This window comes from Zonotrichia leucophrys, chromosome 3, assembly GCF_028769735.1.
Source record: "Zonotrichia leucophrys gambelii isolate GWCS_2022_RI chromosome 3, RI_Zleu_2.0, whole genome shotgun sequence".
NCBI lineage: Eukaryota > Metazoa > Chordata > Aves > Passeriformes > Passerellidae > Zonotrichia > Zonotrichia leucophrys.
This window is the reverse complement of record NC_088172.1, coordinates 68,674,767-68,687,916: the sequence shown is the minus strand read 5'-3', so window position 1 is coordinate 68,687,916 and position 13,150 is coordinate 68,674,767. Positions and strand designations below refer to the sequence as shown.

Sequence of the window (13,150 nt, the reverse complement as noted above, 5' to 3'; positions counted from 1 at the left end):
AGGGGCAAAGCTTCTGGAAAAATAAGCGTCTGGGTAGGAGGGAGGGATCCAAATTCACGTCCTGGTGAGAGAGCTGTGGGTAGGGTATGCAAGAGATATAAGGTGTCAAAACATGCCTTAGCTCATACCCTCTATTAGCTGGTAGAACTCGTGGGAAACAAGTTGTCATTGTAAAGAGGCGTAGTGCAAAATCAGCACACACACATGGGAAACAGGCATCACTAGAGTTTCATGACACAACTTGCTTTTGAGGAAATCATTCAGTCTCACCCAGAAGGAATGGCAATAGCTGTCTACCATCAGGAAAACTCCTGGGCTGTAGCCCCAGGCCAAATGCAAATATTTAAGTCTCAGAGAAAATGTCTTCTGCTCCCTGATCCCCACTGGCTGCCTCTGTGAGACTCACTGATCAGCCCTTCAGTCACCTGGACACTGCTCTTGGGAATCCAACTCCTACTGTATGCTGAGAGGTAAATTTAATGCAGCCCTACTGGGTCCCCTGCAGAGCCCGCAGGTATTAGGTGTTGCAATTCCTGACATGGTCTACATTTCTGTTCTGGCTGTTAAAGATTTATACCACAGTGTTGTCTCCTGCCTGGTGTCTCTAATTCTGCCTGTTTTCACAGTTGTCTTCTGTGGATGTGTGAAGTTAAGTCAGTCTGTTAGCTGAAAATTGTGAGTGCTATTATTGTTCCTCTCCTATAAAATCAAGTTCTTATCTTCTCGTGCCATTTCCCCTACAGAACTAGAACCATAACCCCAAGTTTAAGCCATTCTGACTGCTAGATAAAGATAGATTACAAGGGCAAAGATATGTAAATAAATTAATACTAGCTTGACTTCTTCAATGTCTTCTCAGGACTCAGTGACAGTGGTTATAATCTCTGCCAGACAACTATCAGCAGTTTCAGGAACAGTTGAGGCAGATGGCTGAGGCACTAGATCTGATAACAAGCATGCCTGAACTTACTGACTTCTCTGCATTTTTTGATATTAGGTAGAGAGGAAAGCTTATGCCTCTGTAAAATGAGGATATTAAAAAAACAGCAAAAGATTTCTGGGTTACACTTTTGGGGTGTGGGGTTTTTTTTGTTTTTTGATGGGTTTTTTTGGGTTTTATTTGTTTGTTTGTTTGTTTAATCTATACAATTAAAGGAAAAGAATACAGTAGCAAAGAAGAGAACTCAAGCACTGGGAGGCTGTTGGTACCTCTCTTCTCACAGACTGGTAACAGGTTCAGTTCACTTCCTCTATCTTATGAAGTCAATTCTTTAGCGGATACCCACCTTCCTGTAAGAGCCCTGTGCTTGCGTTAATGCAGTTGACATTCCATTCTAATCATTTCCAAAGCAGACTTGGGAGTAAGTAAGTAGGTAAGATTCTTACTCATAACTGTAAAGCAAAGATACTGGGTTCTAGCATCACATGTGCAGATAAGCCTATCTACCCTTTAACCATGTTTTGCTACAGAATTACAGCAGAAAGTCAACAGGCTCAGATATAACATGTCAATTGGCATCCAGTGGGATATTTTTAGTTACACTGTGGAATTATTATGCTAAACCATAATGCATGTATTCTTTTAGTTAGAACCTTTATGAAGCATACTTCAGAAAATTAGCTAGCCAAAGGAATGTCCTTCCCTTCCTCCACTTTCAGCCTTTGTTTGTCTTATACTTTTCCCATGCCCACATTCTTCTCCCTGGGACAAGAAATGTCAATTTTACTTATCAGTCAAGCACCCAATAAACTTTGGCTGTGTTAGGACAAGTAATTCAGGAGGACCTTTCCAGATACCACCATCCAGTGATGACATTTCTTGGTGACTCATGAATTTTCCTCACATTATTTTATTGAGACTAATGTATGTTATTCTTTTCCCTTAAAATAACATTGTTATTTCCTTCAAAAATCACCATTCTGCTCTAGCTACTGTTGTCCAAAAATGCTCAGTGATATTTTTCTGATGCAGAATTTTGTCTTAATCTTGAGTTACTGCTTCCATGGGTACCAATTCAGCAGCAGTGCAGCTGCAAAGTTGGGTCAGAGACCTGTAAACTCACTGCAGCCATTAGCATTAAATAACATAGAAGATGAAACAGCCATCTGTGGTCTGCTGGAGAAAAGCGATAAAAGAATTTTGTGAGATGTTTCTTCTTCCTTTCTTCTGGAGGCTGACCCTATCCACTAAGCAATAAGCATTTCAGGGAAACTTCAAGAGAATATTACTCTTGAAATATTTCCAACTTAGATATTAGTCACGCTGATTTCCAGGTTATCTTTGCAAGGTGTCCCAAATTTATCTAAAAACCCCTTCATGACTTTCCTTCACAGGAATGGACATTTTATTGTTATTAATGTAAAGCTGATTACAATGTGTACATGTACTCTCAGATCACCCAAGTGCGAGAAAGCATATTTAAGTTGCCATGGAAGAATTTTCTTGACAGCTTTTTACTTTTGCACTTCATTATAATACATGAAAATGCAAACTTCAAATATTCAAGCACATTGTGCTCTGCTGTGCTGTAAAACTGTTTTCTTGGCTGTTTGAAAGCTCTAGGCCAGCCTGAGCATTCAGTAAGAGCATTCAGCCGTATCAGTTGCCTCCTCTCTTGTCTCTTCCTCGCTGACCTGATGTGCCATGTATGTGTGTGTGTGTTTGTGTTTGGGAGCTGTTTTCCTTCGCAGGCCAAGCAGCTGGAAGCTTGTCAGGCACCGGGGCTGGAAGGACTGCAAGATGAAGGAGTGATGAATAGGGAATTAAGATTGTGGTTACAAGATATAGCATGCTTTAGCAATGTTAGAGGACAAAAATGGTCGTATTTTCCAGGATTGGCTGGAGAATGATAAATGACAAAAAACTCTCATGCTTTAAAGTGCTGGCATGGAAGCAAATCAGAATAGCAAATGCTCAAATGACCAGTGCGGAGGAGATGAGATTTCTGTAACTACTTCACTGCCTATAGATACATGATATGTGCAGCAGTTTTGGACAAGCAACTACAAATTCACCTGAAAAGCAAAGGTATTTTCTGTTTTTAAGCATGACTGTTGAGGTTCACTGCTTTTGTAATGAAGTGGAAGGGTATTAAGAGAAGCATTACAAAGTGAACCCGAGGTGCTGCACTGTTAGCAGTTGGAGGCTCTCTGTGCCATGACACCTGTATGATCAGTGTTAACCAGGTTCCAATTCTCAGTGCTCAGCATGTCATGTATCCTCTTTGTACACAGAAAAGCCACTTCTACTCCCATGTGTAGCTCCAGAACAGATGTTTAAAGGTCTTTTTTTCAACAACCTTAAGGCATTATATGCTTCTGGATGATTGCAATTTTTCAAGTGTAAGCAAGAAGGAGCAGCAGTTTTTTCCCTATATATATTTATTGTATATTAAAATATACAAATATATATATGAATAAATATAAATATAATTTCTATTATGTAAATATATATTTACATGCATAAATACATATTTTCATATATTCATACATGCCAATAATAGAATTGTGTCATGAACACTGGAAATCAGAAAAATATATTCTTCATTCTTACTCCTATTTCTAAGACCTTTGTTTAATTTTTATTTTTATCAGAAAAAATGCTGTCTGGAATGGAAAAAATAGCCTTTAATTAATAATTTTTACTGGAATATCTCTATTTTCTTAGAACAATGAAGAAAAGTAATTAGGTGTAATAAAATAAACACATGGGATATATTAAAAACAGTTTTCTTTTAAAATATTTTAATGTATGTCAATACTAATTTTACCTCAAAAAACTGCTCATCATTTCCTATCCTGTTGGTTTTATACACACTAATTGTATGCAATTACTTCATTGTTACAAACAGATGTATTTATGCCTTACTAAAATGCTTGTGTTTTAATAACACTGTGATCCCTTTGTGAAAGCATTAGGAGTACATTTTAATAAACACAGCCTAGAGTCTGTGATATCTTTAGTGGCACAGTAAATAATGATTTTATATGAGATAATAAAGAAAGTAATCTTATAAACATTATATAAGTGGCAAAACAATAGGTTTTGCTGTGTATTGCAAGAGTGTGTCAGTCTACAAATCTGAATAAGTGGTCTAAGTCAGGTTACTGACATGTAAATATCCACTATCACCTGGTACTGGTGTGATTTAGACAAGAAGGAGATTGAGTGTTTTCCAGTTAAGAGTCACTGATGAAATAGTACTTATTCACTTTTCTTTTTTCACACTTAATTCAGATCCCTAAAGCTCAAAAAAAAAAAATTCAGTCTGAATGTGGTCTATGTATGGTTTCTACATGTTTTTTTCAAAATCTTCAACTTACCCAATTCAAAAGCCATGAATCTGCAGAAATACCACACCTAGGGGACACAATTTCTTTTCTCTTTTTATCTGCTTTGCATTTCTGTAAGACTACACATTATAATACATTTTAGTTACATAAAAATGGGCTTTTTTATGTTTGCTTGAAAAGCTGTTATGAATTCAAATTTATGCTTTTCTTAATGTAAAATGTATAGCTGTTAACTAGCTTTTGATAAGTATTTATTTTTATGTCCTTCATAAAAAGAAAGCAAATTCACATCATGGGAAGGCTATTGTTTTTTATCTATAATGTGAATTAATTCAACTGGAAAAATAAAGGAAGAGTAATCAGAGTACCCAATTCATTTGTGTGTATATATATATATATATATATATATAAAGACACACCAGAAGGAGATATCCAAGGAGATATCCTGATCCTTATAATACTGATACCTGTGGAGCAGGATGTTCCTTTATGTCTGACTTGAGGATAAAATAGCACATTCCAGTTTCAGTGCCAGTTGTCCTTTAGACTGCTTAAATTCTGTCCTTGTCCTACAGCAATGAAAGAAGTCTTGGCAAATCCACACAGTCATTCATAGCTTTCATCTCCTTGTCCTTTCTCAAATCACTGCTAAAACACCCTCTGTTGACTTCAGGATCTTGTTTATTTAGCTTATTTAGGGAAGAGTGAAACTAGAAAACTGGCAGCTTTAGGCATGTTCAGCATCCTATAGGCATATCCAACTGCTTGCTCCCATTATTTTGATGAGAAATTTTTAATGCATTGACCTATTTTTATATGGTCGTGTTCACAGAATCACAGAATAGTTAAGGTAGGAAAGGAGATGACATAGGCCAACCCCTCCTGCCAAGGCAGGGTCACCCAGAGCAGGTGACCCAGGAACGTGTCCAGGTGGGTTTGGAATGTCTCCAGACAGGGAGACTCCAGGGCCTCCTTTGGCAGCCTGTTCCAGCGCCCTCCTCAACATAAAGAAGTTCTTCCTGATGTTGAGGTGAAACTTCCTCTGACAAAAAAATGGCTCACCCTTCTGTCACAAAGTTAGGAAAGCAGTTGTTAAAGTAATTTTTGTTCTCTGTGCAATTTTTGATGGGCAAATAGGCTGAATAGACTTCTTATATGGTAATGATTTTGAATGGCAAAATTAGGCACAACCAGTTCCATTAGCTCATGGCAGATGTACAAACATAGCAGCAGTTATTAACACAAATTAATGGATTATTGAGCTTTTTGCTTGTGAAGGAAAACATAGGGTTCCCCCTTAAAAGCATTTTGGTTGCATTAATAAAAAACTTCCAATTGGCGGAAAGAGGATGGATTGCTAAGCATCTTGGGTTCAAGTATGTGTGTAACTCAATGTCACAAATTAGCTGGTTTAGGATTGTGTTTCATATTGAACTCAGTGATCTTTGAAACACTTGAGGACTTTCAGGTTTGTCACTTTGAATTACATTAAAAAATAAATTATGTTTATTCCACACACATGCAAAGATTTGTTTTTTCATGGTTTTAATTCCTTTTGCATTAATGATGCTATATTTGGATGAGAAATTAATGGGATGAACAAACATATTTTACATCAGTCCAGCAAAGCTATGCAAATTTTGCGCACACAAATATGACTTCCAACCAAAAAAATATTATTTACTTTTTACTAGCCTATATACCTCTAAAACAACTGGCAGAACATCAGATTCACATAACTGGTGCAACTCTCGTTGCATGTTAAGCATGATTTGTGACTAGAATATTGTTTTGCAATAGTAAACGTTGTCCCAAGGCCAATGAGATGTTAGCCTCCAAATTCCATTCCCCTGTTGAGCATACTATTTGTCTAAGATTATTTAACTCTGCTTTGTTTGATATTGATCTGTAGCACTAACATAGGCAAACTTCAAAGTCTGAATTATTGGAGAAGTTTAAGTACTTATAAAGGAAAAAATATTTGCTTGTTTTTTACTGCATTGATATGTTTGCTAATAAATTTTGTTACAAAACCTGACTTCTTTTTCATTCTTTTATTTCTAGCAAAAAAAAACAAAGAGCAAAAAAAACAAAATCCCAAAACCTGGGCTTAGAAAGGATTACATGTGATATTGATAACATTTCCTGGAAATGGAAAAACTGCGATAACAGCTGCTGTGTTGGCTCATTTTCAGCTGGGTTTTTTGGTTTGTTTGGTTTAGGCTTTTGTTGGGTTGTTGGTTCTTTTTTTTTTTTTTATTCCAGCAATTTGCAAGTAGTTGCTTACTATCTCTAGTAAGCTTACATCATTAGTAAAACATCATTTCCATGTTTCCTGTCCAATCAGAACACTTCCTCTACTTGCTGACTTGTTGACTTTCTGAATAGCATTTATAGTAACAGCTCTTTCATTTCACTATAAATGCTTATTTGTAAAATAACTAAAAACTGGCTGCATATGGAAGATAACTATAGGAAGAATCTATATTTTATGCTAAAGCAAATTGCCTCCAATGAAAATTAAGAAAATCTTTCTAGGACATGATGAGCTGAAATGTCTCTATATTAGTATTCTTTTTAAATTCTAAGCATACATGCCTTCTTGGATTGAAATATTCTTCTGCAATCTCTGCAGTACTGTAGCATTGGAAAGTGATAAACACTCAACACTAGTGATGAAAAATAGAAGGAAGAGCCAAGTAAAGCAAGAGACAAGGAACTCAAGTGTTGATAGTGTCAAAAAATATATCTGGGCTAATTCAAAGATTTGGCCTTCTCAGGTTATATTAATACATTCAGCCTTAATGTTTTAAAGTGCTTTGAAATGTATGTGTTAATTTCAGTTTTTAAAATTATGTTTCATGATTTCAAATCACACTGTTAATGAAATTCTATTACTTTTCCAGCAAAATTTGTGCTTTTTTCCCTGGAATAAGATTAAGCTTCCAAAGGCAGTGTTATATGTGTGGTAATCTGTTACTACACCAAAAGTTTAGATTTTTTTTGTATCAAAACAGATAATAATTCTCCCTATAACATTTGTAACTCCAGCAAGTACTCCTTCATGAAATAGATGTTCATATTTAAGGAGTGGCACTCTCCTCCATCACATTTGAAATGGCTGGTGAAATTCCCTACCAGCCCAAGGGGATTTCTGCACCCTTTCCCATTCTGGGATCACTCTGTGCTGAGCAACTGGAGGTGTTCCACCCTGAGCAACATGATCTAGCTTTGGAAATGAGGCTGATTTAGAGCAGAGCATTTGGACCAGATGACTCCAGAGGTTCCTTCCAACACAAAGTACTCTACAAGCTCTCTAGCTTTGGGACCAGTCTACCTGAGGCCAGTTTGCACTTTGTGTGTACGTAATCTAGCCTTATCCTAAAGAACATTTAAAACTGATGTTCACATTGCTCTGAGCCTTCACAAAGGGAACATGGGGTTCTCTGTCTGGGTTAGTAGCAACCACAAGTCACGACCTCCTGGTGTCTCTTCCTTGCCCTGAGTGAAATGAACTGGAAATTCCCCACTGTTTCTTAGCAGACAGGAGGGGTTTAGACTCTTACCCTCTGACTTTTCACAGACTTTCAATTAAATGAACAGGGAGACTGAACTACCTCATTCTTCCTGGAGCTGACAATTTCAAAGCAGATTTCTGAGTCACAGTGATAGGAGTGGTGCAAAGGAGCCTTCCTCTCTCCCCACACTGACTCATCAGGGCTTTCATTTCCCACTCCAGTCAGGAAGCCAACACATTCTATGACAATTAAATTTATCCTAACAAGAAGACTTTGGAAGCTTAATTAAGCTCTGAACTATGCCTGAGTAGTGAACTTACATGATGTGAACCCTGACATGGATGCATGTCAGTCTGTAGCTGAAATCAGCTTCCATTTATTTCTTGGTATTGGTGATGACTCCTAGAAGGAAAGAAAGCCCTGAAATTTTCCTCAAAAAATTTTAATGCTAGTTTGTACTGCTTAATTGCATTTTGTTATGTGACAGGCTCAATCACATTGCAGCTGGGATTTTTGTTTTGAAGTAGCATTCAGATCAGCATGTTGCATTCCTGTACTCATTCTAATTGCTGAAAATACATGCTAGTTTGACTAGGGTCAACTAAGCCACTTAAAATGGATTTTTGCCATAGTTATATTTTACCATAAATAGTACTTTAATTGTCAACAATAAAAGTTGAGAATCATGGTTTGTGACTCATACTTTCCTTGGAAGTCACTTTACTTACCTTTCAGTATCTCTGTTTTTCAAGACTCAAAAGGAAAGAATGATGCCTGTCTTTCCAAGGAGTTTTATTGTTTTGTGTACAAAAAAAAAAAAAAAAAAAAAAAAAAAAAAAAAAAAAAGCCCACTCCAAACTGTTATACCAGAGCTCCTTGTTAACTAGTAGCACTTCAAAAACTTCTGCTAAGAATCAATTGTTCCAAGACAAGCTGAAGTACACAAGTGTGACTATATACACTTAAAATCAGTAAAGAAACACTTTCTTCAGTAAAGCACAAAGGAATTACATTTGACTTACAATTTGATTAAAAATGTCCTCTAAACAGGGAACATGGGGCTGTCTACACAGTCACTTCAGAAATTTATTTTAAATGTTGTTTCAATACTAAGCATTCCTCAGATATTTAACATTTGTGGAAAATCTAATATCCCAAGATCTGTGACATCCATGCAATAACAGGTGTATGAAAACCCTGCCCTTACTTTGTGTGAAGCAGAACCTTTGGAACAATCATCGCCAGGAGTAAGCTCTTGTATCTGTGAAATACTTACAAGCAACATATTTAGGAGATTAAAAACTCCTCTTTTTGAGATTTGGCTTGCCTTGAAGTGAAATCTAATAAACTAAAGGAATGTCTTGGGCACTTTGAGGTGCTAACAAATGTCTAGAGTTAAGAATAGATCTGAGTGAGCTCTGAAGGTTGGTTTACCTTTCTTGTCCACACCAGGATGCCCAAACTGTCATATCAGGGTTATAGAGCATAGGGAGAAACTTGCTCATCCTTCTTTAAAGCAGTAATATTTTATGCTTGTAGCATTGCCCTAATGAAATTTTAAAATGAAATGACATGAAATACAAATAACACCAGAATTATCCCAAATCATGAATAGAAGCATGTTTAGACTCAAATACAAACCACCTTTTATAGCAAAATTCAAATCCTCCTCTGTTCCCTGCCAAAGGCTGAGATCAGTCCCTGAGGGCCTGAGCAGGGTTTCCCTGGCTACAGCAGCTGGCACTGGCAGGGCAGGGAGTGCCGCTCCTGCCCTTGGTGTGCCGATGATTACATCAGCTAACACAGGTCTCAACAGGTGCAGGGACTTTCACTTCACTTTAAGCACCATTAAACCTTTGGTGCATGATTTGGGAGATTGGGAACTAACTTTTTGATCCAGGAAGGGCTGGGACCAGGGATCCTGATTGTAATCCTCTAGATCTGCCAGTAATCCTTCAATGCATTTCTTCTAAACATAGAAATAACATTTGTTCTGAAATGAGTTCTTGGTGCATACTGAATTTGCCAGACGTTTCACTTTGAGTCAAAGATATGACAAATGTGCTTCCTAGCATTTTCATGTTGATTTATTCTTCCTCACAAAGGACAACTTCATGAAGAGTTTGAACCAGATCCATGTTCACACTTTACATATGCAACATTTTTGTGGCTGACAAAGCTGGCTTCTCAGGCAAACTAACTTGGAAATAAAGTCAAACCAGAGAAGGGCTTGCTGAGACCCTTATACTTCAATGGCTATTTTTTTCCAACTAATCATTATTATTACAAGTAGATATTTACCCTTAGGTTCATTGGACAGATCATTCTGACTCATGCATTTAATGGATGTTGTCCTCTTGGACTAATGCATTTAATATTTGCATGAAAGCTTTGCTAATTCATATAACTGCATAGGATAGCCATTTTAGTACTTACCAGGTGACATCAATGCTGACATAACCTTTCCAGTTTTGTTGGTTGTAGCTTGTGTCATGACACTGGTGTGAATTATGACAGTCTTGAGGATACAAACCTTCATAAAACACAGATGGTCTGCAGGAAAAAAAATTGTAATGATGGTCTGCACATCACACATTCAGTCGTCCTTTGCAGACTATTTCCTTTATCATTGCCTCACACTCTTAGGTACCTTTTAATCAAGCATCTAAGACATAATTTTTTGTACAGACTATGTTCTATAATAAAGATTATAACATGCAATTCTGGAAAATACCTCTGCTCCCAGCATTATCGCAGCTTCTCATTGGCCTCCCCCAGACTTCCTTAGAAATGTATCACCATTACTTCCAGACAGCTGATTTTTTTTACTACTTCTTTGAAAGAACGATGAAAGCTGTGTAAGCTCATTAGCAGAGCATGTGTGTAGGCTTAAAATTACAGATAATAGACATATGGTTGGAAAGTCAGTAATTCCTTTACGTATTTGCCAAGACTTAGGTCAAGGTTCAGGGTTTCCTTTGCTCAAACTGGTGAAATCAGAAATACCTCCAGGTGTTCTGGGGAGGGCTTGCACTGCACATGCAAGACAGGTGATGAGGCACAGTTATCTCAGTTGCCGTCTGCAAGAGCATGTTTATTCTAAACTGCACCCAACTGTGATGTGCTTTTCTTTTTGTATAAGTCAATCCTTTTTCTAATAGTTCTTGGTGTTCTCTATGCAGTCTCATTTTGTGTTATTTGTAACATAACACTAAATTCATTGTAATAAATTTTGATGTCACAACCCTGGTATTTCATGTCAGTGAGATTAACAGTTAATGTATTGGAAAATATTTGTGTGCTTAAAAGTAATTATCATAAAAAATAAATTACCTCCTTCCCACTCAAGAATCACAGTCCTCATATGCCACATCAGTATTTGTAAAACCATTTCATATAAAGTAAAGTGACATAAATATGTGTAAAAAGTCAGATATTTTACAGAAAAATTCATCAAAAGGATGATTTTTGCCCAGGTTCACCAGCTGTTTCTTCATGATCATGGTTCTTCAGTTTTTGCTGCTAACAAAGCCACAAGTTTTAAACCCTGATCTTTGGGCTTAGATTTAGGAGAGGATGTGAGGATTGGAGCAGTTGTACATCTACACAGCATCAGCCTGGGGATCTAGAAGCAACAGTGAGGGCAAAATCTACCCTTGCCTTTGTGTTTGCCCTGTTTCAAATGTGAAAGGCCAGCTCTGCCGGAGGAGCTGCATTGTCCTGACAAATGGGTCTTTCTCTGGCTGAGTGAGAGTGCCACTGATTGTTTGAGATGTTGGCATGGGCTCATTGTCACCACTGCCCAAAGTGAGGCCACTGGCTGCTGCATGTGGGCAACCCTAGAGCAGTGTGACAGCTCCCCACTACACCAAACCTGGTCTGAGTACATTTTGCACCTTCCAAATTATTTTCATACATGTATTGGAGTATATTTCAGATGCTTTTTCAGATACTTTTCAGAATATTATTTTAGAACCAAATGAAAACTATTTTCCTTCTTTAAATCTCTCAGCAACTTTGTAGGTAAAGTTATTTCTTATTGCTCTTGTTTTGTTATCACAGATGCTTATACTGATTTTTAAAGAATTATGGTCTGTGTGCATGAGTGTGTATCACCCTTACTAGTCCATGTTAGACAAACCAGCACTAAATGTTCCTGTGTCTGGGGACTGCAATAATTTGTCCTTTTGCATTGGCTTAATTTTACACATTTTTCCGGAAGCTGAAATTGAATGATGTCATACTCCACGTTATACTCCATAAAAATCTCTTTTAGCCAGGTTGCCTCTATGAGGAACAACATGAGTGTGTGAATATGATGACTAATGTGGAGCAATTCCAAACTAATATCTATTTACTATTTCAAACCATAACAAGTCTAGATTATTTTTTTAGAAAAGTGCTTATACGTCTGACAGTAGAATTTTGTCTTAAATAAGCAATGTTAAAGATAAAGAAGTAATGGTTTTAGAAGTGAACTGTGAAAGAGAGAATCTATATTCATCTTATATGAGAATGTGTTTCATTGTTTTCATTTAGTTTCATTGCAATTGACCAGCAATTGCAATTTTCTATGTCATTATTTTGAAGTGTAAGACAAAATTCAATTTAACTCTTCCCTTTTTATTTTTCTTTTTTTTTTTTATTAACCAGTTAATTTAGGTGATGGGATAGAATACGGTCAACAGAAACGTGAAAATATTGGAGTTCTCATCCAAGAGACACTGGAACTCTTTGAACGCTACGGTGGAGAAAATGCTTATATAAACATTAAATACATGATTCCTACTTATTGGTCGTGCATGTAAACTGAATTATATTAAATGGGATGATTCCATCTGTGCTCTGAAAAACTATCTGAGTCTGTATGGCATCTTGTTAGTCATGCTTTATCTTCTCTACAGCTGCTAAAATAGTGGCTTCTGGGGCATTGGAGTGTTAGCACTATTGTGAACAAGGCTTTCCAATACATAAATAGTGTCTGTTCCTTTGATTACAATGGTGTACTGTGCTTGTTTGTTCCCTGAAAGAATCACTCCTTTATAACAGAGCTGACTCGAACAGGAATCTGAGTTAAACCTTCACTTGTGTAGACAATAAAACTATAATTTTCATACGCGATTCAGCAATCGCTGTTCTGTGTCCGCTTGCCCTGAGGGTGATGTCAGAGGCTGTAACAAGAAGAGTTTATGCTGACTGCTTAATAGGTGTTTGTCATGGAAGAGAAACATCAGTTCAGCAATGCCTCTCTGGCAGCTGTGCCGAATAATGTGCACTGACATACAATAAAACTGTTGAATGTATATACCAATTGCAGCAGGAAAATTTATATTTTCCAT

The 13,150-nt window shown here is 37.0% G+C and overlaps 1 protein-coding gene across 4 annotated transcripts in view; it reads left to right on the top strand.

Moving 5' to 3' along the window:
* The window catches only part of PACRG (parkin coregulated), a 210,793-nt gene extending 197,861 nt beyond the window's left edge, over positions 1 to 12,932 (top strand). For all 4 annotated transcript variants that reach the window (XM_064708672.1, XM_064708675.1, XM_064708673.1 and 1 more), the window contains exon 6: positions 12,465 to 12,932. In XM_064708672.1, coding sequence (XP_064564742.1) covers positions 12,465 to 12,619 — 155 coding nt within the window. In that variant the 3' untranslated portion in view covers positions 12,620 to 12,932. The remainder of the gene's footprint in view (positions 1 to 12,464) is intronic.
* Positions 12,933 to 13,150: the final 218 nt, after the last annotated feature.